This window comes from Akebia trifoliata, chromosome 8, assembly GCF_017979445.1.
Source record: "Akebia trifoliata isolate Shusen 1 chromosome 8, ASM1797944v1, whole genome shotgun sequence".
Taxonomy (NCBI): domain Eukaryota; kingdom Viridiplantae; phylum Streptophyta; class Magnoliopsida; order Ranunculales; family Lardizabalaceae; genus Akebia; species Akebia trifoliata.
The window spans coordinates 44,200,832-44,226,576 of NC_141382.1; the positions used below are offsets into that span (position 1 = coordinate 44,200,832).

At 34.2% G+C, this 25,745-nt stretch overlaps 1 protein-coding gene and 1 long non-coding RNA gene across 6 annotated transcripts; one reads left to right on the forward strand and one right to left on the reverse strand.

Moving 5' to 3' along the window:
- The first annotated feature begins 8,431 nt into the window (after nucleotides 1-8,431).
- On the forward strand, nucleotides 8,432-20,154 carry LOC147397041 (uncharacterized). Of its 5 annotated transcripts, none has more exons than XR_015181139.1 (9): nucleotides 8,432-8,635; nucleotides 8,915-9,012; nucleotides 12,499-12,604; nucleotides 12,708-12,803; nucleotides 15,003-16,696; nucleotides 18,589-18,800; nucleotides 18,901-19,080; nucleotides 19,792-19,884; nucleotides 19,958-20,154. It is a non-coding gene; the product is annotated as an uncharacterized LOC147397041 (long non-coding RNA). The 5 variants fall into 5 exon arrangements; XR_015181140.1 differs by having other exon boundaries at nucleotides 15,003-16,522; nucleotides 16,750-18,800; XR_015181138.1 differs by having other exon boundaries at nucleotides 15,003-18,800.
- On the reverse strand, nucleotides 8,643-20,555 carry XIF (myosin-like protein XIF). Its single transcript, XM_086452441.1, has 40 exons — nucleotides 20,416-20,555; nucleotides 20,153-20,281; nucleotides 19,506-19,649; nucleotides 19,266-19,411; nucleotides 19,023-19,179; nucleotides 18,879-18,937; nucleotides 18,638-18,797; nucleotides 18,381-18,530; nucleotides 18,165-18,301; nucleotides 17,916-18,062; nucleotides 17,290-17,391; nucleotides 17,132-17,189; nucleotides 16,940-17,041; nucleotides 16,785-16,822; nucleotides 16,349-16,475; nucleotides 16,088-16,258; nucleotides 15,857-15,988; nucleotides 15,646-15,752; nucleotides 15,457-15,517; nucleotides 15,155-15,332; nucleotides 14,849-15,054; nucleotides 14,630-14,749; nucleotides 14,391-14,489; nucleotides 13,730-13,945; nucleotides 13,517-13,656; nucleotides 13,315-13,416; nucleotides 12,594-12,708; nucleotides 12,473-12,520; nucleotides 12,293-12,352; nucleotides 12,015-12,185; nucleotides 11,737-11,892; nucleotides 11,434-11,637; nucleotides 11,199-11,348; nucleotides 11,031-11,101; nucleotides 10,834-10,933; nucleotides 10,691-10,747; nucleotides 10,534-10,590; nucleotides 10,321-10,401; nucleotides 9,139-9,221; nucleotides 8,643-9,017 (listed from the first exon to the last, which is right to left on the reverse strand). The coding sequence occupies exons 1-40, from the start codon at nucleotides 20,416-20,418 to the stop codon at nucleotides 8,894-8,896; spliced, it is 4,668 nt and encodes a 1,555-aa protein (XP_086308567.1). The 5' UTR covers nucleotides 20,419-20,555; the 3' UTR covers nucleotides 8,643-8,893.
- Nucleotides 20,556-25,745: the final 5,190 nt, after the last annotated feature.

The following is a 25,745-nucleotide window of genomic DNA, read 5'->3' on the forward strand; positions in this document are numbered from 1 at the left end:
TAATTTCTAATCGGAGAAATAATAGTGACAGGTTCATTTTTCTATGAACAGGGATTAAGAAAACTTGACTCGACTCATATGCAACTCGATGACTCACAAATTAACTGGGGAGACTAGAATAAATCTTATTATATTTATTTAAAGTATTTTAATATTTAAAATTTTGGGATTATAATTAATTTATATTAAATTCATTAAAATACTTTAATATTTAAAATTTTGAATAGTAATTACTGTTATTTTCGAGGAAAAAAATGTAAGTATAACACAACTCCATTGTATCAATAAATTAGAGGTCATCCAATTTCAAACACATTTCTAGAGAGAATAAACCCAACCCTGAGGGGTTGGTTCGATGGCAATTTCAAATCTAATAAGCGATGAAAGTCCGTAGGTAGTATGTTCGATAACTCATAATATTTTGTGCAAATTTCTAATATTTGCATGTCCTCGTATGAAAAAAATTTTGAATCCACAAAATGGTTCATTTTTCATGTAAGGTTACTAAAATGAATGATCAGAATGGATGCATATACAACAAGGGTTTGGCTTAATGGCAATTTTGGACCGATAAACAGTAAATGCCCGTAGGTTGTTCTCAGGGGGTCACCTATCAGGGTGTCTCCTTACTTTTCTGGTGCATGTGATGTGCAAGCATTGCCCAAGACTAGTCCTTTAACAAGACCATGGTTTATGGACTAGACAAAGCCTAGATATGTACCCGGTCCTGTTTATAGGGATACCCGATTATCACAATGGAAAATAATAATTATTATTATTATTATTATTGTTGAATATATCATATTATGTTTCTTATTATAAATACTTTGATAAGTTGTCAGCATACACAAATAGGTACATAGATATGCAAATATATATGGGTCAAGATCTGTAGACAGCGTTTTGTCTTATATGGCAAAACAGTTTTGAATTGGGCTGATTTTTTTTTTGCAATGATGATCCCTTCACCATAAAGATCATCCTCGCAAAAAATCAGCCCATTCTGAATCTTTTTGCCCATATAAGATAAAACATGTTATCTACGGATCCTAACCCTATGTATATAATAAATATTTCATTGGATTTAAGATTTTATATTTTGTGAGGTACTCCGACAAGGAAATGAAATAGGGTGCAATAAAAACAAAAGAATGTTACAATAATCACACAAAAGTAAAGGTTGGTTGGGGGTATCTCATTCATATATATTTAAAAAATGAAAAATAATTTTTATCGGACCCCACCTTGAAAGAGTAATTATAAAAACACCCCATGAATAAATAAGGGCAACGCAGCCACAGTCGAATTATTTTGTCTTATATGGGTTAAAAATTTCGGATCCTCGTCTAAAATCAACCCATTCTAAAATTTCTAAGCCCATAAAAATTAGTTTATAAAATAATAATAATAAATAAATGGACGATTTACGATTCTTGAACTTGTTTTGATTGGATTAGAAGTTTTGGAATAGACTGATTTTTTGTGTTGTGAGGATGATCTCTTCATAGATATCATCTTAACTAAAAATTAACTCATTCCAAAACTTTTAAATCATATAAAACAAAACAATTTAGCTATGATTTGGGTTGTCCTGATTAATTTGTGAGGTGCTTTTATAATTACCCTCCTTGAAATTTATCCCTCTTTGCAACATCTACATCAGTGTATAGGGGTCCCAAGTACTCAATACTCATCTTCACATTTTTTTAATTTTCAATGGCTTGTAATGTGAAGATATTGTTAGAACTTTGCTTTCCTAAAATTTGACTCTTTATTTGTGGGTAATTGGTCAACCAATGACTTTTCTTGTCATTAAATTCTTGAACCTTCCCTCTTATTTCTAAATCCACCAAAATTTTTGATTAAATGTCTTGGATTTATCCTTGAGAGTCATACATTGATACTATTAAGTTCACATACATCAACTCCAACAAGTCATCTAATCACTCACTTTGAATTTGAAATATGAAATAAATTTTAGTAACCCCACCCCCACCCCCACCATGAAATTGGTGATAATAGGTTTATTTCCTTGCAAGAGGTAATATTAAGTTTATTGACTTAATTATTAGTTAAATTTATTTTTTGTTGACGAATTAATCATGAAATTTTATTTTTATTCAAAATACCACTCAAAAACTTAAATTACTAAATCAAAATTTCACCATTAAATTATCAACAAAAAGGAAGGTTGGTTAATGATCAAGGGGTAAACTTAATATCATTATCACCAAATTCACATGGGGTATATTACCAAAATACTCAAATATGAATTAATATTGATAGTAGTTATAAGGTATTTTTTTTTTTTGAGTCGTGATAATATGGTGCTCTCCTCTGATGCATGCTCCCTTACACCCCCATCACAGAATTGTAGATCAGTTACCTCGAGATACATAAGGAAATATTTATGATTGTGCATATCTCAAAGCAATTGATCTACGATTCTGTGATGGGGGCGTGTGTCAGAGGGGAGGCATCAGAAAATCATTACAATTCTTTTTTTAATAATAGGAGTGTTTGGACCCCTAGGTCCAACTAGCCGCGACGAGGAAACTTACCTTTTAGAGCACCATATCTCGTCCATATCCCCCGAATAATGCAATACCCACCAACCACACATACCAGGAAAGATGTGATAAATCCATGCGGGTGGTCAACGAGGGGGCTTGAACTACTAAGTAAGGTATTATTCATTTATTCTAATTGACAGAAATGAAGGTTTAAATCCCTAAAAAGTCAGAGCTTTTTGTAAGTCGAAGTTAACTTTATTTTGTTTCAAAACCCCTGATGGTGAGACTGTAAGTATCTTGCATGGAGTGATAATTTAGAAATAATATTCTTATTTACTAGATGTCCTTAATTTTCATTGCATTCTTTTGAAATCTCAACAAGTACAAAGCACAAAAATAATTAATATGCTTCCAAAGGCCCACCATTGACCTACCCATCCATGAGAAAACAAAACTAACAAAATATTAAGTTTTTCTTTCAGTTTATTTTCAAAATCAGGCTCTAAAACCACACAAACAAACAAAAAACTACAATAATAATAATAATAATTTGATATTTTTGAGTGTTACATTTCCGAAAATACTTTCTTAATGGTCTTCAAAAATTAAAATCAGATGACACATAACCTAGCCACCATGGGTTCAAAACTCGTTCGAGACCGATATGTATCGTCCGAGTCATCTCGGTATCAGGCATGAACGACACAGACGCACAAGTCAATCTTTAGAACGAGATTTAATACCTCACGTTCATTTTTAAAATTTTTGGACGAGACGTCTCAAACGTATTGAAAAACTCGTTCGAGATGACTCGATATTAGGCATGGACGAGACGAGATGCGAAATCAAGTTTTAAAACCATGCTAACTACCCCTTTTAGTTTTTTTTTTGAAGAAAATCATTTTGTGGTCCAAGGATAAATCCTTGGCATATATGTTGGGGGCATCAATTAGGTTTTGACATCTCCTCAAGTTATTCAAATGATTAGGTTTGGTATCCATCTTACTTATTACAATTGAATTCGATGGCCTAGAAACTTGGATGACATTTGTTTGACAAGGACTTGATATCTTTTACATATTATGAAATATATTTTCGAAATGCAATGTTTAGAGAAGTCAAATTTTATTTTTTGTGATTTTGATTTGTTTATATTATTTTAAGATTTGATTGGTGATGTAGGACAAGCCAATTAGGATTTCAAGAAATTTTTGGATCTCCAAAAGTCCAAGCACGAGAAGGCCTAGACCCAAGTAGAAATTTTGGACCCTAGAGTCAAAATCATGTGAAAGGAATCATTCTTGGATGGAACCATCGATAGCTTCAAGATCCTTTTTGTACCGTAGACTTTTCACCTGTAATCTCAATCTCTTACACATTTTCTTGGTAATTGTGCTATTTTATGAAAGTTTTGTTATGTTAATAACTTCAGTTATAAAAGTTAAAATTAAACATTGTTGATTCTGTCTTACTTCTAAGGTTAATTAGTTTCTATTTGTATATTTAGTTCATTTCTATTATTTTTTAATAATTTTTTTTTTTATTTTCATATTTTTATAGTAATAAAATTATTTCTTCATAAATAATATCATAACTCCAATACAAAAACATTTTTAATTCAATAAAATTTCTTGAGAATTCTCTATGAAACTTTTCACAAATTTCAGGTTTTCAATGGCACATTCTTACTCATATTTGTCATTTTTTGTCCAACACTATCGAATGCTATAATATCTTTGTAATATCCTTTTGTATTTTATATACAAAGCAAGTTAACACCACCCCTCACCTAATTGTAAGTGAGAGGTGATTGTATCTTTCAAAAATAAATGAATAATTTAAGCCGTGTTGAATGCATTGCGTCCTTTCAATTCATGCCCAACCAATAAGGATGGGGCACTTCTATCAACATCATCATTTAAAAATGGAAAACCTAATAAACTCCCTTGCAGGGACGTTTCTCAATGCACTCTCAATTCTGGGGAGGAATCTCAATAATTTGGTTGGTAAGGCTGTCAACCGATGCTTATCGATTCTGATATCGTAATATCCGAATCTGAATATAAATTTTTTATTCGATATCTAAATTTGAATTTGAATCTGACAGATGTTCTAAAATTCTATCTGAATTCGAATATATAAAACTATCCAAATTTGAATCCAATATCTGAAAATTTTGGATAATATCCTATTTTTCGAATTCGAATCAGATTCAAATTCGAATCGGATTCAAATTTTTGACTATCCATTAACACCCCTACCGGATGGTATGGTAAAATATTTCTTTCTTAATAACCCTTAGATAAAATCTGGAGCTGACCAAATTTTCGATTGTAAAAAGATTGATTTCGACAAATTGAATTGTTGATCTCAATGATTCATAAACATGGAGGGTAGGGTTCAATTACCAAATTTCTAGCCAAAGTGTTTTGTCTTATATAAGTTAAAAGTTTCTGATTGACTTGACTTTTTTTGTGAGGATAATCTCTATCGTGAGAAAATCATCCTCACAACAAATCAGTCAATTCTGAAACTTTTCCGACTCCAATTTAAAAGTTGAAGAATTGTAGATAATTAGTTTATAAATTACTTTTAACGGGGTTAAAAGTTTCAGAATGGACTGATTTTTTGTGAGGATGTTCTCCACACCATAGACATCATCCCTATTATCCTACCATAAGTTAAGACATTAGTATCATTCGACATATTGCTAAGCTCATATGAGATGGTAAAATGCAATGGAAAATCACTAAGAGTGAATGGATGGTTTGAATTGACCATGTGTGTAAGATTACGAGGTTTGAATCCATATTATATACAAATTTAATTAGTTTCTGCTTAAACTAAGATTAAAGGAGTTATGAAACTAAGCTTAAACATTGGGAAAAATATTGATCACATGTTTGACATGTACTTTTTGTTCACAATGTCCCTGATGAAAGGAGTTATGAAGGTTCTTTAGTTCTTGTGGCTGAGACATCAATAGCTATAGATAGAATCGAGTGAAGGGAATTTTAGCTAATAATTCCACAACTATCTAATCTAAGCAAATAAGGATAGTTTTAAACTATATGGCAAATAGGGTGAATTGGTATTGTTCACATTAGTTTAGGACGAAAAATGCCCTTAGCATTCACAACTTTCAAGTTCATTTCTCTCAAGAATCTATGTTGTATCTCACGTCTCATCTGTCTCTCACGGCAAAAACGAATGGAGTTCTCCTTTCAAAACTCTTTCTCTATAAAGCCTTTGAGCATTTGGATATGTTTCGAATCATAGAAAAATTCCTTCTACAAAAAAAGCTTTCTATGAAGGAAAGGGTTGTTTCCTTGACAGTTGACCCATTGTTCTCCCATAACTAAATATTTCATAAGGAATTTCCAGAACAAAAAACAGTTCTACGATTTCACGAGTTTTATAAAGAAAACTTTACTCCAAATTTTTAGAACCCAGCAATTTCAACAATCAGAGATGTAAGGCCCATCGAGATGATGAACCTCAACAAGAAATTTGTTGCCATTTATTTGAATCAATATATGATAATACACACTAAAGAAACTTTAAATCTAGGCAAACCCATGAATCTCAAATAGCCTTTAAACAATTAACAAAAAATCTCTTTTACCAGTTGAGGGCCACGTGGAACAACAGCTCTGTATAGGTTTCCATAAGAAAGTGTAAAATGAACTTTAAATGTTCAATAAAAAAAATTTAAATTAGATCCACTCAACAATTACAAAATTGATACCATTTAAATATCTACGATACCCATTAAAATATTAAAGTAGACAATCTAGTATGGATATGGAGTGAAATTTTCAAAGGTGGGAAGGATGTTGTGTGCAAGGTCTTTTAGACTAATTCTGAGGTAAGTTATGATAAAATAGACAAAGCAACAAATGATAAAATAAAAAACAGTTAAAACACCTAAATTATAAGAAAAATAAACATCGCCAAACCATTCAAATGCATGGTAAACCCATACAAAGAGTTGATCAAAATAGACAAGATTTCCACCAAGTATTCGACTGAAACCAACCAATATATGTGGTCTAATTATGTCATCTAAATTGTCCGTAGACAAGATTTTCACCAAGCATTTGATGGTGACTCAATATGGAGGTTGGTTATGAAGGTGATAACGTAACAACACCACCAAATATTCCCTTAAACTTAATTATCTTGTATTTATGGCAACCATCAAAGGTTATATCTGTTGTGCTCTTGTTTGGCATAGCACATTTATAACCAACAAAACAAATAGGATAATGCTGAAGTAATATTAAAATGTACATCGATTGTACATTCTGATGTGGTGGTGCGCACATAACCATAAATGCTTTTCATTGAGATACGAGTGAAAAGCATTTATGTTTATTTGTGCACCACCACATCAGAATGTCAGAATTGATGCACATTTCACTGTTACTCCATCACAATGAAAAGCATTTATGGTTATGTGCGCACCACCACATCTGAATGCCAGAATCAATGTACATTTCACTGTTACTTCATGACTCAAACCAATATTAAAATGTTGTGTAAGCTACTGCAACACATAACAAGAGTTTTTAACTTTTAGAAGAACATGATTGTATTGTATCATGATTTGAGATTTAACCGAAATCCCAAAAACAAGAGAAAAATGATTTTATTTGAAGGAAAATCTTTAAATTTGCTTTCACAATTGACTTTTGCTTACAATTATTTTCACTGGACATGAATAATCTTCCTACCTAATAAAGTTTTGCCTAAATTTGTAACTGGGTAAAATGGTGAGCTCTACCATAGAGTTCCTTTGGTTTATACATTTTTTTATATATTGTAACTTGGTAAAATAGTAAAGATTTTATTGTGACACTTATAGGACAATGGTGCATGCGAAATTCCTATATTTTGTGAAGTTCAAACTGTTGCTCAGTTACCATTTCATGGTGTGATTAGGTAGGGAGTGTATGATTAATTAAACTTCTAATTAATAAGACAAAACTTCTAACTCCATTTATAAGTTGAAGAATCATGGACCATTAATTTGTAAATCATTTTTACCAAGTTAGATGATCTACACAAAAAATCAGTTAATTCTAAAACTTCTAACTCCATTTATAAGTTGAAGAATCATGGACCGTTAATTTGTAAATCATTTTTGATGGACTTATAAGTTTTGGAATGAGCTGATTTCTTGTGAAGATGATTTTTTCACCATAGAGATCATCATCACAAAAAGATCAACTCATTTCGAAACTTTTAGTTTTATATATATATATATATTGATAACGAGGGTGTTCGAACTTACGTTTGACTAAGGGACCAGATGAGTCAGGGCCAGAACCAAGCACATGCAACACCCATACATTACACACACCAGGTAAGCGAGAGAATGCCTTTGTGGGTGGCCACAAGAAATTGTTGTTCATACTGGGTATCGAACAGACAACCTACAGACTCTCACTACTTATTGGATTCAAAATTGTCATTGAGCCATCCCTCAAGGTTCCAATGATTCATATATGTAGAGATTGACATTTGTAAAATGTCAATCTCGATGATTAGATGAAAGGTTAACCTCAGCGATTTGAATTGTCAATCTCGACAATTTGAATCATCGATCTCACCAATTGAAATAGATGTGAGGGAACATTAGGAAAGAAAGAGCTTACTACAGGGACTATGAAGTTGTCACAGAAAAATTAGTGTTATTTAGAGAAAAAAAATCCTGTCAGGGTTCATCAAGTAATATTACGAGAAAATGTAGATAATTGTTGGGAATTTGGAATTGAAACGGTTTCGATTTTAATTTAATTTTTAACCATGTGGGTAACCCGCTTAACCTGTTAGGAGTTATGAGTAAATTTATCCAAACAGTAAGGGCAAAATTGACATACCAAAAGATAAGGGCAAACCTATAAATTAGCTAATTGGAGACACGAACAGATTATGTGATTTCGAGGTTACTTCGATTAGGGTTTCTCTGCTTCATCAACAAATCCTTTGTTCTTCTCTAATTTGGGATCGATTCATACTTGGAGATTTCGAAACTTTCCATTATGGTTTCGATCATAGTTCCCTCTTTTCCACTGAGAACCCCAATTTGATTTCTAATACTTTAGAAAAAGAAGAATGTAAGCGTACAATAAAAACCAATCAATAATCTTTTTTTTTTTTTTTTCATTCTTTCCATTTTCCAATATTTTTTCGAAAATCTTGTCTTTTTCAACAAAATCACTCTAAATGCCCAAAATCACAAATACAGAACTTTGAATTAAAAAAAAAAAAAATACATTCTGGCTCGCGAACTCATAAAAGAATTAGGAAAAAAATTTATTGTATCATTTTCTTTCTTTCTATTTTCTATAAGTATTGAAAAAAATGGAATTTCTTCAATCCGTTCGTTGCAACAGGAAATGGAACTCGGAATTTTGTCGGAGGAGTGGCGGTGGATCGACGTCTGAGAGGCTGATGTCGACGAAGGATCTGGATATCTCGTCCAGAGAGAAGGGTACGCTGTAATTTCCAAAATCCAAATTAGTAGTTAGAGTTGCATTGTTATTTTTAAAGTTTTCTTCTTCAAATGTATGTAAATTATTATGCTTTATTTGATTTATTTATTTATTATTATTGTTACCTTGAATTGACATCAAGCAAGAAAGAATTATTTGGCATGTTGATTGAATCTTCCGTCATCAACGTTCTCATCTTGCCAATCACCTAAGAACAAGTTGCAAAAATGTGGGAGTCAGTTTTTTTTTTAATGTAAAGGAGATGGAAGTTTTTCAAAAATTACGTAGCCGGATACGATTTTAAAATATATAATTAAAAAAAGGAGAAATAATAAAATTGGAGGGGTTTAATAAAAAATTCTTTGGGTTGAAGGGGTGAAAGATAGTAAAGTTATAATGGTTTTATTGAAAAAGAGAAGGGAGTGGGGGGAGGAGAAGACGATAATAAAGTTGAAGGGGGAGGAAGAAAGCAATAAAGTGAGGTCACTGTAGCTAGATCATGGTTTTAAAACTCGGTTTCCCGTCTCGTCTCGTCCATGTTGATACCGAGTCGTCTTAGACGAGTTTTCCGATACATTTGAGACGTCCATCCAAAAAATTTAAAAATGAACGTGAGGTATTAAATCTCATTCTAAAAATTGACTTGTGCGTCCGTCTCGTTCATGCCTGATACCGAGACGACTCAGACGATACGTCTCGGTCTTAGACGAGTTTTGAAACCATGAGCTAGATGGGATGTTTATCCTCACAAGTGGGCCCCACCGTTGTGTTTTATTATATAGATGTACCTGGATAAATTTATTAGTCTGTGTAAAATATTTAGTTGCGAATTTACCTTTATTCCACCCCATTGAATATTTTAAAACCAAAGGGGTATAAAGTTAAATTCACTACAAAAGCTTTTACATGGATGCATATATTTATCTGGGTATGTAAATATTTTAAATTTGCATCTGGTTCATAAGTTGACCACTTTTTCTTAAACAATTCTTAAGATATGTGAAATACATTCCAAAAAATGCAGAAGTCAGGAGTTGTAAGTTGGGTTTGACATGTTAAAAGGAACAATGGAAAGATAAAAAGTGGATTGTGTAGTTGGTAGTGGCCTTCTCATGTACAAAAGGGAGGAAAGAGATGGGTGTCGAATGCATCACTAGGGTATGTTGGTAGGTATCTTCTTAAACATGGCAGAATTGGAAAAAAAAATTATTTCTTCATGGATTCTCAGACTCTCAGAAGAATTTAGAAGAATAGCCTGGAGCCATTGAAACAAGGAAATATATAAACATATGTGAAATTAGACTTACATCTGGAGATAATCCTTGGGTTCCATACTTGTCATCCCAGAACATCGTCCCAATGCGATATATTTGTGGAATGCTTAGCACCTGTGCAAATACTTCTAACTTCAGTAGAGTTATGGTTATATAGAAGATTATTTATAATTGATTTGTGATGTATAAGGAGATATTCTATGAGGTCTAGTCGACCATTTAAAGGTAGATTCTTGTGTGAGTTACCGGGCAGAGTTCATTTGTGATCTCATCCAAGGATTTATGTGGCTTTTGATGTGAAACCTGAGCATATAAGAAACCAAATTCATGTTGATTAGAAGGATATCAGTATTCTAGAAACTAGGAAAATTTTTTTATTTGATCTGGGATAAAGCCGACATACCAGAAACCCAACAGCTTGCCGTATGTGCTGAAGTTCATCCCATGATGATCCAGCAAACTGTAACAAATTGTGATACTGTAAATGTTTTTTTTTTTTCTCTTATTCAGTCACTCAAAACATTTTTTACTTGGAGGACGACTTACCTGTTCTGTTGCTTTGGAGCACCACTGTTCCAATTCTTGCAAACCGACTTTAACATACTCTCCATTGCTAAATGAGCAACATTCACGGCGAAGCAATAAGCTGCACACAACCATGAAATTTCTCTCATTTTACAAATTTTTTAACTCGAAAGAATTATGTCTCGTTGGGTATGTTGAGATTGGAAGAAGCCACATACCTATTAAGAAGTTGCACATTTATGAATGAGAATACCTGACTGAAGGTTTTTCTTATGATCAAAGATGGTACCTACAGATATCAGAAGATGGTAACCAAAGACTAAGCAATCTCCTCTCATAACTGTCCAATCTAGAAAAGTTTCTGATAGAAGAAAGAGGTTACTTACGTAATTATCGCACATTATACCCAATGTACCATCCATGCCCTTTACTATACTCTGCCAGTGTATGCTTGATACTTGCTGTTTTGCAACTATATTCGAATGCATATTTTTGGATGACCCTCTTATGGATCTGGCTCTTGCGGATCTTGGGGCCTGTTAATGGAGTTTTGTGGTTTCATTCATAGGTAGGTGCAAGCTTTCAATTTCTATTAAATTGTATGATTATATAAATGAGTACCTGTATGCAAAGGTTCAAGAACGGACTGATCTCTTTCTTCAAACTGTCACGGATCATTCCATATATTTTCTCAACGTATGCAGCGAGATGTTGCTTAAACAGTAGGGCGGGGTATTTTGCTTCAACTCTTAATTTATCTGGCTTTCCTGTCATGCCACTATACCCACTTGAAATCCCCATGCCCGTTGGAGATGACCGTAAGCCCTGACAACACAATTTATATTCCAGAACTTTGTAAGTTTTACTTCCTATTGATCTTATTATTTAGATCAAAGTTGAATATTTTAACTAAAAAGAGCTTACTTGTGCCATTCTACCAAACAAGGTGGTGGGGGAGGTTCGGCTACGATGGGAAGCTGGGCTAGGTGTATTGCTTGCCTTGAGTGTATTTTGTAGAAGAAACAAAAGTGTAGATGTTGTAGATAGCCAATAAGCAAGTTCATTGATGTTCTCCTGATTCTGTGCCACAAAATACAGGAAATAAGTCCAAATGTCATCTCTGTAATTGTTCTCTTAACTTCTCACTTAATAAAATTATTTACAACAGTGCCATAGTTTAGGAATGTTGGAAAGGCTACTACCTCGACTGATGACCGGATTGTATGAATAATCCGATCAAATATGTTTGTCTTGTCTGCTTCAAACGATCTCCACTGAAGAAGTGCTTTATAGACAATACATGCAGCTGCAGGTCTGTTCTTGTCAAATCTCTTATCTTCCACGAGACACTTGATAAGTGCATCATGGTTTTCCTAGTTATAATGTAAAATGTAAATAACAAAAGAAATTCCCAAAATAATCAGCAAAAAAACAAAACAAAAACTATCATTCCAACTTCGATGGTATCCTCATTTCTTACTTGCTGCCTGTTAGTCAGAGATTTCTGTTTGGTCAGAGGGATTGCAACCGGCTCTGTCTCCTGCAAACAGAGTTTACTCATTAGATTTTGTTTTATCTTTTGTACAAGAATTTATTATTCATTTGATTATAATTTTATTGCAAGCTAGTTATTAACTTCCTTGAAGAATGTTCAACTTACTTTTGGTGTCTTGAGCTCTTCTTCAGTTTGATGCCCATTTTCAAAACTCTGCACCATTCAAAGATCAGTTACGCTTGAAAAGATAAAATTTCAGTGCAGGGAAGTTGAACTATCAGTATACCTTAGTGACTGGTGAGTGTATCTTTTCAGCCGTTACTATTTGTTGTACGACAACTGGTTCCTGATTTCGGAGCAACTCATTCTCTGACTCCAACTTTGCGATCTTGCTCTCTAGGCTGGAAAATTAAATGTTCTTTCAGAATGTTGAACCACAAAGAGACTCTTCCGCAAATGAAAAAGTTGATGATTTAGCAAAAGGGGGTTACTAGAGGTAAGTTGTATTGAGGATCTGATTTGCTGGCTTATCCTTTTGTTTATGATGCCTTATTTATGCTCCCACCCCACACACCTTCTATTACTGCCCCTTTGCAATCCTACCGTTATTATTAAAATCTTTTATAGTTGATCCCAAAATAAATAAATAAAATATCCAAGTTGACAAACTTTCATTGATTATTTGTGTGTCACTTCAAGATTCCTAGCTTTCTACAAAAGTTTATGGTCTTATTGAAAATATTAACCCAACAAACTGACCAAATCCAATTTCAATCTTTTTTTTTTTCAAAAGGGAAAAAAAATTTATCATATAAAATTTCTGTTACATTCTAATAATATTTATTAGCCATTTTCTATCTTTCCTTCACTGAAAATTTTAAATTTATATCTCATCTAACATCTAGGTTGAGTCAAAGTATTGCATAGTCTTGATCACGGTTTTCAAACAAACTATTGGGGAGTTTCCTTAAACCATTAGAGGGAAGTTTCATCTTGTAAATACTCACCTTTTCACTTCTTCAGAGAGGTCCTCATTTGTGGATGCGACCAGAGCCTGCTGACGTAGAACCTGGTTCTCAGATTCCAAGTTGGACAAATTCACTTCGAGCCTGACATATATAAGCAAAATAATAACAACTTAAAATCCCGTTTGTTGCAAATCTTAGCATCTATTTGAATGGAAATGTTTTAGTAATTAGATTTTACTACCTTTCTATGCTCTCTTGAAGCTGAGAAAGTCTTAACTGTGATTCTTCTGCCTCTTTAGCCCTTGCTTCACTCTCTTTTTGGACCTCAGTATATTTTATTTCAAATTCTTCGATCCTCTTCTTCAACTCAGTTAATTCATCCTATGGACACAAATCATTAGTTTGAAGATTAATGTTTCTCAATATAAAATGTTGATGGTTTAGTAGTTGTTACCTCCAGTTCTTCATTGTGATTTGTTAGTAACTCCAGCTTTGTGTTATCCACAACTGGTACTTCTTTTATGACTGGAGGTGCTTGTTCTATGGCTATCTTTGCGAATTCTTTCTCCTTGATGATTGCTGCATGAGCTTCATCCAATTGCCCTTGCATTTCATTCAAAGTGGCTTGCAACTTTGAAATTTCTTGTCCTTTTGCTTCTTCAAGGTCAATCTGCAGTATTGATTATTGCACCAATGAGCTTAAGTGGACCAGAGTCACTCAATTATGTACTCGACTTGAAGGTTCAATCTGTAAATCCTTCGTAGTGTTGTTCAAGGTCATGACTTATCGAGATTCTCTCTCACTTCCCTCTCGTATTGTAAATTTGGGCAAAATATTCTTTCTTACCAATATCTGAGGCTGTATGTATGAAATTCATTACATGTCCACTAATAGTCCAGGGACATCGATATAATTCAGCCAAGCCATTGTGAATTAAGAACCATTATGGCTCATTTCATTTACATTGGATGACTTAATACTGACTCAGATAATATAACATAATTTTGTTTGACGCAACCGATTCCCCAATCAAATATGTAAATCATAGAGAAGTCTACTGTATTTTGTAGCCATAAAGACACGTTCAGGTTAACAAGATAAAAGAGGTGTGTACCCTCATGTGCTTTTCAAATTCTAGTCGCCATGTTAGCTCTTCAACCCGCTTTTCCAATTTGTCCTTGGCTTCTTTAAGTGCCCCTGTTTCTCTGGCGGCCTGTTTCAAGTCGACTTTTCATCAACTTAAGATATTTTCTTTAATATACTTCATAGAAAAAGCTAGCTTTTGAAAAATGGATCACAAGATTCCAACAAGAAAGTACAAATTTGGTTGTAAACAATAACAAAAACGCTCACCATCCTGAGCTTTCTAAGCTCCTTCCTTCCTATCCTCCCTCTCCAGAGACACTGAAGTGTAAGTGAGGCCCTCTTTTGCTTCCTATACATAGAAAGATTTTGGAATCTACGCCATCGAGTCTGGTAGAAACAACGATTAAGAGATTAATTTTATCTGATGGGGATCAGAATGCAAGTATCTTCAAAACATATTGAAGAAGTACCAGATAAAAAGAGTACCTGAATATTTATTGCAGCCTTGGTTCTCCTTCTGTATCTAAACTCATTGCGGGCTGCCATTGCACGCAAACCAGTTTGAATAACTATTGCTGATTCTTGTAAATCTGTATATGCTTTTCTAGCTTTATGAGCACGTGTATGCTTCTGTATGCAGATTGAAGCAGCTTCCCTCCTCATGTCTTTGTATAGCTTGCGTGCAAGTTGTGCTGCATTTATCAAAAGCAAGAAAATTTAATCTTTTAGTTCTTCCGGGGGCATTGCTTCTGGTTTTCAAGCAAAATGTAAAAGTTCTTAAATCAAAGAAACCTCTCCATAGTTTTTGTAAATCAATTGTAGCCCTTCGTAGGGTAATGAACTCTTTCCGGGCGAGATGTGTTCGGATTTGCCGCTGGATGCGTCTTGCAGCATTAGCCAAGATCTCTATTCTCCTTGCATCCAGTTCGGCCATCTGCCCAGCTCTAAGAAACACCTTTGTTTTCCCTATCTGAAATTACATATCAAGGTTGGATATTTGTGTAATAGTGAATAGAAGATTGCTTAGGAAAGTCTTGGATGGTACTGTTATCCTTTGTTCTATTGTTTTATAGAACTTAATGTTTTAGATATACCTGATAGCCTTTCAATCTCATTCTGTCACAGATTGCCGCACAAGCTGATTTCTCATCAGAGCTGTCACAAGATAAAGCAGTGAAGGCATCAGAATTGAAGTAAAACTAGTGAAACTGTTGTACAAGGTCAAAATAAAAATAAAACCAAAATTGAAGTAGAAAAAAAAAATCTCATACTATAAGTTATACCCGTCTAGAACATCCGGTGCTAGCATTCCGAAACGATCAAGGAACTCATCAAATGTTCTCTTTGTGGGATAGCCAGCACAACTTATCCTAATTGCCTCTAGCACACCCTGCCACAATACTCATCAGTTGACCTTTGTTTGTAGGAGCAACTAAATAAAGAAATGCTGAAGATCTTTATTGTGTTTTTGTACTAATAAAAGATGGAACTCACCCCGCATCTCAACTGATTTAAGACATTAAAGTTCTCGAAGATTCCAGGCTTGAGAACTGCGTTGGGTTTTACACATCTAATGTAATGCGGCTCTGTTGTGCTTAGAGTTTCCATTAAAGATTGAAGTTGTTGCTGTAACATGATTTAGAAAGCAAGAAAGAATAACTCTAAAAGTCTAAAGATATTTCAAAATCAAAAGTCAGGTGTCTACTCTATGGAAATCTGGCTTACCTTGAAACGGGTTCCAATGGAAGAGAACTTGGATTGCTTTGAACTTTCCTCAGGTAATGGAGGAAACAGATTCGCAACAAAAGAGCACTTCGAGGCATTCAGTAGAGCTTGATGTTCAGCTACAACGTAATCTTTGTTTTTGTCGAGGAAGTGATCAGCTTGGTAGGTAACCTTTTGAACCAAAACTCTTACCATTAGTGATCAATTCACTTTAGCATAAATTACTTAAGGATACAACATAATTCTTAGAGTTCTGCTTACATCACCAGCATAATGGTTGACGGTGAAGTCTGTTCGAGATAGTTTTGGCTTGCTAAAGCGCTTGTGGCTTTTATATGTTTGGTACATCTTCTGCGCAAATGTCTCATGGGTTGACTTTGGAAACATACTGAAGAGGAGGTTGAAATCATGAAGTCAGCTAATACATTAGTATGAGTTAATACTACTTTACAGACTTAAACCTTTCTTCTTTTCAAGTTGGGGCAGTGGGGAGGAGAGGTATGAGAGTGGGGGAAGATGTGTTTCTAAGAGAAGCAACTAGGGGTATAAGATTCAGGCCTGAACCATCTAGGGAATTGCGAGATTCAGAATCCAGATAGGTCCCTTAATGTAAGTTTTAAATTAAATGGTTTCAATTAACATATATATTCATAATTATGCAGAAATGTTAATGAAGAAGCAAGTGAAGGATGCTTACCATGCTTCATCAAGAAGAGCAATTATTCCACCTGGTTTCTGCATTCGGGTATAACCAATTAGCAATTCAAAGTTCACTTTTGTGGTTGTGCACTTGTGTGTGTCTAGGGTTGTGGTAATGACATATTATACAGTCAGCTTGTGAAAATCAAATACCTTTTCTATAAGATCCAACACATCCTGGTTATCTACAAACTCGACATAACTCCAATTGATCTCTTCCCTCGTGTACTCTTCTTGCTCCATTTTAAATACATGCTGCCAATTTATATACATTTCATCAATTCATATTGATGCATGTTATATGGATGTTATAAACTCAATTTTGAATGTTCTTTGTTCTCTTACTTGATTGAAATGCTGTTGTAGCTTCTCATTTGTTAGGTTGATACATAATTGCTCAAAACTGCCAGATAATGCATATTATGAGATCTACTTGATAGTTGAGGTGAAGGATTTAAAAATACCAATTTTTTCAGAATTCCATCATTTCTCCATGGTTTTACCTGTTGACCTTGAAGCTCTCAAAGCCATAGATATCAAGGACTCCAATTAAGCTAGCAGCATTAGGATCTTGACCGATAGAACTGTTGATTTTATCCACTATCCTGCCATATTTCATGAAATGATCTTTAAACTGCAATTCTTCCAAATGCATTGTTCTTATTTAGTTATTTTACAGATAACATAAATTGTTAGAATTAATTCAATCTAGACAACTTTCCAGGCTAAGTCAACTTGGTGAAATAGATAATACATGGTTTTTGAGCTACTGATCAGTAGGCCTGTGCCCTATATTTAGCAAAGAAGTTGGCCGAGTTGAGTCAGTTCAACATCTGGCTAATTACAACATATATAATTGAATCCGTAATGACTAAAAAGACTTAAAGAAAATCCAGAAGAAAAAAAGTAAGTTTTGATTCTGTAGAGGTTCAGGGCTCAATGAGTTTCTGAATAAACCTTTTCCTTCGATTAGTTTATTTGGCAAGATATACATTATTATACTTGATAGGAAATAATTCTGATTTGGTCGAATTCTACAACTTTTGAAACTGAAGTAGCTTTTCTAACCAGGAAGAAAATGAAAAAAATTTGGAAGATTCAAATTTAAAGGTAACTATTATGTTCTTACCAATCAAATAATCTGGAGTACACTGTTTTTGCCAAGGCATCACGGTTTAATGCAGCGGAGTTTGGATCAAGAGGTTTCGTAATGTTACCATCAGGGGTAACTATAACACGCTCACAGAGCGAGTCTTCGAGGGCCTTCTCATCACACCTGAATAAAAGCACTGGAGTTATCTTCAGGGACAGATTGGATAGTTCATGACAAATTAGCAAAAATGAGTACATTCCGGTCAGAAAAGATTAGAATTCACACATGAGCAGCTCTGCGGCTGTTTGAAGATGGTAGAGTGATTTCTCATCTTTCAGTTTAGAAGAATCAATTTCCTTCCCTTTGACAAATTCGAGGTTCCCAAGATGAAGAATTGCAGCCACTACACGGAATATCGCATCCTACACAAAGAAAGCTTGTCGAGTTAATTTTTATGGATTATGGGTCTCGTCATCTTTTTCTTAACCTTGCATACAGCACCTGTTCGTCCTGTCCAATCCCAACAATATCCATGGCATTTCTAGTCTCTAGATACTCTCTTGCATCATTGACATTTGCTACTTCATAACAATTTGTTTGATTTAGATAGTGAAACATTCTTGGGTTCCCCAGCTTGTATTTTTTGACATCCTGAAAGGGAATGTTCATGGTCAGCATGATGTAACTAATTATCTTATTGGGTTATAAGGTTGTAGTGTTTCACTTGGGAAGGAAAAAAGAATAAGGGCATTTGTTACCTCTGGTGGTGCGGCGCAGAGCATGTAAAAGCAATGGTAGTTTCTCTCTGGGTCGGACACCTGGCAAACGCGTGACCGTTCGAGAAGATATGTACGGACAGCAGCCCCGGAGATCTTCCCACGCTTATCAAATTGGATCTCAACAAATTTACCGAAACGACTGGTATACACACAATCATTTGTTCACATATAATTTCATTGAAGTTTAAGAGAAAAGTAGTAGATCTTCCAAATTGCTTACCTCGAGTTGTTGTTCTTCACAGTTTTGGCGTTCCCAAATGCTTCCAAGACGGGGTTAGACTGAAAACATGGTAGACAACATCTCATCAAATATATATATCTAGAATTCTCTTGGTAAAAAAGGTTGAGAAGCAATTCTTCTCACCTCCAACACTTGTTGTTCTACTGTTCTTCCCTCAGTACCAGATCTCCCTCCCATGAAGGCAAGATATCTCATCAGCATCTTTGTCGTTTCTGTTTTACCAGCTCCACTTTCTCCACTAACCAAGATGGATTGGCTTCCTTTTTCCATGCTCATTGCTCTGATGTATATATAGAATAAAAAGAACCACATTACACATTACTCATAGAAGATTGTGATCCATTCAAATGTCTGCAGCCTATATACCTGTAACAAGCATCCGCCACGGCAAAAAGATGGGGACTGAGCTCTCCAAAAGCAGCTCCCTTGTACTGCTCCATCATGTGTGTGTCATATAAATGCGGTAGCCTCCGAAAAGGGTTTACCGCAATTAGAATATTCCCCGTGTATGTCTGTTAATTTCACGAGTGTTTATTAGATTTGTAATTTCCGCTTTAGAACATAAACTGATTACAGTGCCTAGTAGTGGGACTAGTTAACACTCACATATATCTCATTTAGAGCAAACCTAGAAGCAAGGTTTTGTAGGACTCCCGGCTCATGGAGATAAGCTAATTTGGTCATGTCATCGACTCCTGCTGGAGGCGCTTCTGTGTCCTTTGGGTAAATACTGGACAGATTGGCGACAATCTGAAATTGACAGAAAAATAAATCATAATTTAAATATTTAGCTTGCAAAACATTTTTGTGCTTCATCTTTTTGTAAATTCTTCAAAGGAAACTAGACAATCTAAGCAATGGGTTTTTATTTTCTCTTGATTGTTTTATGCAGATTGGCCTGTTATTGTGTTCTTGTAAATTCTGGGCATGGAGATCTTCCTTGCACAATCAGTGATGTTTATGATCATAGATGACTTATGGGAATGTAAATATTTGATCTACGATTGGCTAACATGTTACAAACCCACAATACATCTGACAATTCTGTTCTGTTTCAGGTTATATTCATCCAACAGATCCAAATTCCACGTACTCCATAACTGTAAGTAAAGTTATACTTGGTAGCATAAGCTCTAAACTAGAATATTTGATTCATATATACATGTAAGCCTCTTTGTTAAGATCTAAAATTCTGTCGAAGCTACAGATAACTGACAATAAAGCATTATATGATATATATATATATATCTTACTGTTTTTCCATGTTGGGTAACTATGGTGGCATCATTTCCTTTGATTTCTGTTACTTCTCCATCTATCCACGCAACCTCCGGATCCTCAGCCCACACATGTGAGCCGACGACGATGTTAACAGGAGTTCCCTGAATCAAGCAAAGATCCAAAGTACTTTTATTTTATTCTTTCATATTCATACATAAAAAAGATCGATCCATGAATCGAAAATGGTGTACAGAATTCAAAAACAGAATCCAACAATGATCTGAATGCAACTTACCATGATTGAAAAAGTTATACGAAGATCATCGAAATTGGAATTCAAGCAAGGTAGAAGAAGATATGGGTATTGATTTTAGAAGAAAAGGAGTGTTGTTATGAGATGAGAAGTGATCTTGAGGAATGATGGTGTGGTGGATTGCTGGGAATGTAAAATGAAAAAGAATGTTTTAAGAGGAATTTGAAAAGTAAGGGAAAATGCAGGTGAAGGTAACTCAAAAGCAAAAGACAGAGAGCAGCCAAACCCACCCCCCACCCCCACCATCACCACCTCCCCGCCAACTTTTTTGATCATTCCACCTAGGATACTGACTTGGCACCTCAACAATCACCCCCCAAGAAATCTAAATGTCAGGTTTTTTGAATAATTATGTTTATCACAGCCATCTGATCAGTGGGCCCATGGGCTTCACTACCATCAGATCAGATCAGATCATGTTATCAATCAGATTTATGATCTTAATTATAGTACAAACTAGTATGGGAAGATTAACATCATGTCCCCCACTCTTCTTTTAAGAGTAATGTGTTTTTTTTTAATGACTGAAATGCCCATCTAGTTTTATCAACTTTTGGTTACTTGGTTAAGGGTATTCTAGGTAATCAATAAAAAAAGATGACTTGAAATGGCTCTTTGGGGGTGCAATGTGGGTCCCAGTTGAACATCCTGGTTTGCCATCACTATGGTCCACATTTTGCTACTTTTTTGCTGTGCTTTGAATTGAATCTTTTTTGGGCGGTGGAATTAGTAAGATAAAACGATGGAAGTCTTTTTCTGACCGTCAGATCCTTTGCCAGATGGATTCCGTCCATTCACATGGGAAAAGCTCCTCTATGGTGGGCCCCTGGAAAAGCTTTCTGACCACGCTTTCTTCCATCTTCATTTAGTTAATTAATCTCCTTTTTTTTTTATTATAATTATTAATATTTTTTTTAAAGCTGTTTAATATTATTTATTAATAAAGAATAAATAAATATCTCTCATGGGCTTCTGGCTCCTCTTTCTTTATTTTTATTATATTAATTTTTTTTTTTTTTTTCATTCTTTATGCCAATTCTTTACTACTGTGGTTGGTGATGGCAAGAATGTTCAACGTGACTCCTCGTCACAATCTTGGGCTTATAAATTCTCACACCTTTAGATAAATTACATAAACTATAAGATCTTCTTGGTGTTTTTTTTTTTTTTATAAGTAAAGATTTGAGTTTAGGGAATAGATCTTCTTGGTGTTCTTCTCTAGTCATTCTCTTCTTGTATACAAAATGTCTACAAATTACATTCTAATGTTTAAATCAATTTTTTTTTACACAAAATATTGACCTGAAGTGGAAAGAATTGTATACCTTTACGTTCGTTTTTTATCCATTTTTATGATAGTAAGAGTAGTAAGGTAATTGTTAAACTTTTTCTGTCTCCTTTTAGATTTAGCCATGAAGATTGACACCTACTATCATAGCTGGTCCCTGTTTTTAGTGGGACTCAATGGAACATCCTCCCTAGATAGAGAAAGTGTGATAGTTATACTCTTCCTCCAACAACCATACAAAAGGAGGAAAAAAACAAATGTAATTCGATCAAATCCGAGTTAATTTTTTTTAAATTAATTTTTTTTATTAGGGTAAAGATTTCATTAAAAAGGAGAATCAGAGCAATACAAAAAGATAAAAGGAGACTGAGGTACCCCCGAATAAAGAGAGAAAAAAATAAATCAAAAAACAAGCAAGAGTTACATGCCACACAAAGTATCCCATCTAAAAACAAAATCTTGAAAGGTAGTTCTCTTGAAATCCCTGCTAAGCTTAGATCAAAAGTAAAGAAGGCCCAAAATATCAAAGAACATAATTGAGGACGAGCTCTTCTTACTCTGGAAAATCCTATTATTCCTCTCCTTCCAAAGACCCCAAACCACGGCGAAAGAAGGATCGTCCAAAGGTGTATTTTTCTAAGCGCAAAGGTATTGAAGGTCCACCCGGCCAAGAGAGAGGAGAAAGAATACAGTAAAACCCAATCCACCTAAGATCGAGACAATGACATCCAAATATTTCAAGAAAACAGATAGTGTATTATGAAATGATTCATCGATTCCCTATTACTCAAGCACAAAGAACAGAAATTTGGAGTAATTCACTCTCGGGAGATTAAATTATCTAAGGTGAGAATTCTTTGATTTGAGCATCATAATGTAATTTGTAGGCACCCCGCCAAAGTAATCAAAGTAATCGGAGAAAAAAATCATAAAAACTGCATATCTTGAGCAATTTATCTCGAGGTTTATACATTTTGTGAACTTTTTAATCTTCCAAAAGAAATATAGTGTATTTGCTAGATTTTTATCAAATAGTACTTGAGGCACAATGTCTCAGGTTCAAATCTTGAAAGGCCCGACATGGGAATAAAGCCTACTTGGAAGCCATAAAATAGGAGAATCAGAATGAAAGCTACCACATAGTGGACAATATATCACGCTCCCCAACCAATATCTGTGTCTTTCTTTTTGGATTTTGTGGCCACAGATGGTGTCATTTAGTGAGGACCACTTCAAGGGGACAATATCTAGCAATTACTTCCATTGTTAGCCATGTTGAGAAGTCTCTCCAAACCAGGTTCTGGGGTGTAGCCTACATGTCAGACGTTCATGTACTGCGATACATGAGATTTAAGGTATCCTTTTTATAACACAATCGAGATTTCTTTGTCACATTGTGAAGTACACATATAAAACACAAACAATATCTAACATCAATAGAAATTGAATACTGGGATGAAGCCTATAGAGTTGAGAATATAGGAATAATCCAAGATCGTGCCAACATGCATGTCAAATCCACGTGACATTGGGATCGCTAATAGCGTGCCAACAAAAATAACTTAAACGTTGCACAATCTTACGACATTAAGCCCCATCAACAAGGCTGAAAAAGGGAGCAAATGCCAAGCAATCCCGCTTAGATATTGTCCACTAATCACTGTTGTATAATCCATGAAGGAGATAAAGAAAGTGTAATTGCTACTTTCCTCCTAAGTCATCTATAAAAAAAAGGATAAATAATTGCAAAGATATACAATTCTCTTTAATTTAAATTAATACACAGTAAAAAATTACCTTATAAATTAAAATGTTGCATCCTACAAGAGTGATCAGAGGAGTGGATACAAAAAAATCATTTTCATCTCATGTGTCATGTGTGTTGAGAAAGATTTCCACTAGTACAACAATTATTCTGTTTATTGACATTTTCATGAACTTTATTTTCTTGATTAATAGATTTTTACTAAAATATTTAGGGTAAATTCTCAAATAATTACAAAAAAATTTGGTATTTCCGAAATTTTACTAATGTTGATACAACTACAACGTAATGTTGACAAAATGTTATTAAATTGTCTAACATTACGTGATGACTTTGTCAACATTAACAACATCTCGAAAACATCGAAAACTTTTGTAATTATTTGAGAATTTACCCAATATATATCGTGTAGTAATGATTATAATTGATTATCCAAACCTGAAGATTTTTTTGGTTTAGGAGATATCTACGTGTATTGATGGTACGACCCCAATAGTTAAAGAGTTTATTTTCAGTACCATTATCTCCTAGAAGCTTTTGATGTATTATTGGTTTAAGTTTTTATCGATCTATAGGTCCTGATATATATTATATTACATTTTAAATTGAATCATTAACGGTCATACTTGGGCGACTAGGACTCATCTAATTCTCTTGGATTGTTCCAAATAAATAATGGCCTCTAATTGAATGATCAAGATCAATTTGGTTTCATATGCCACACATATGGTATGGGAGATATATAAGGTTTAGGGAAAACTACTTAAAGGACTCTGGCAAAGGGATTTATTTCTAAATAGTTTGTAAGTTTTGTGCAGTAAACTTTTTATTTCTTAATGGTCCCACCGCTTTTTTATTTTTTGTCGAGTTCACCACTTTTTAATTATTGTCGAACTCGACATTTTTTTTATTTAGTATCAAGTTCACATTTTTTAAGTCTAACTTACCACTTTTTACTGTCGAGTTCACCACTTTGTATTTAATATCGAACTTGACGCTTTTTATTTATGGTGAAGTTCACCCATTTTCAATTTTTGAGTTTTTCGACTAAAATACATGAAAAGATTCACCAAAAACTTGAGACAACGACTTGTTTAGATGATTTCAACCCAAAAAAAAATTTCATTTTTGATCAATTTTCATCTCAAAACTGAGGGGAAAAAAAAAATCATAATCTTCTTACATGCATTTTCAAAAATTTTGAAGAAACCCTTGAAAAATGGCTTCTTCTTTCTTTCATAAATCCTTTCTAACGGAATGGAGTCTCTAAAACTTGATTGAGATGCCAAAAATCTATTTTTATTTTTTATTTTTTATGAAAACGATGAGTTCAAACGGGAGACGAGGTCCAAGGACTATTGAGAAAATAAAAGTTTACTAAATAAACTATTAAGAGACCACCCAAAACTTAGGGATTATTTAGAAAAAAGTCCATCCATCAAGGTCCTTTAAGTAATTTTCCCTAAGGTTTACAGAGGTTGGATAAGTAGATACAACAGTGAAAAGGGTAGCGTTCAATGGCCAACTTTTTGGCAAAACATTTTTCAAAACATGAGTTAGAGGTTTTGGAATGGGCTGATTTTTGGTGAGGATGATCTCTACGGTGAGGAGATCATTATCACCAAAAATCAGCCCATTCCAAAACTTCTAACCCATGTTTACAAGTTGAAAAATCGTGGACCGTCCATTTTTTGTAAACTGTTTTTAATGGGGTTAGAAGTTTTGGAATGGGCTGATTTTTGGTGATGATGATCTCTACGTTGACCGTCCATTTTTTGTAAACTGTTTTTGATGGGGTTAGAAGTTTTGGAATGGGCTGATTTTTGGTGATGATGATCTCCTCACCGTAGAGATCATCCTCACCAAAAATCAGCCCATTCCAAAACCTCTAACTTATGTTTTGAAAAATGTTTTGCCAAAAAGTTGGCCATTGAACGCCCCCCCGTGAAAATGGGTCAGTTCTAAAATTATATATGAGATTATAGAGAACTTATACGGGCACACCATTATTTTCTTAAAACACACCAATTATTTTTTTTCCAAAGGTGAAAATTAAAATGGTCGTTTCGAAATATTTCTAAACCATCAAATTTTATTGGGCATTCCTTTTCTTGAGTGTCAATAATAAATTTACAGTCAGCATACTTGGTTTTAATTTTATTTATTCTAAGGTCCAACTCGAACTCCTCTCTTCATAATTCTAGTTTTGTTTTGTATCCCCTCGTCTCATCAATTAATACGATATCATCTGTACATAAA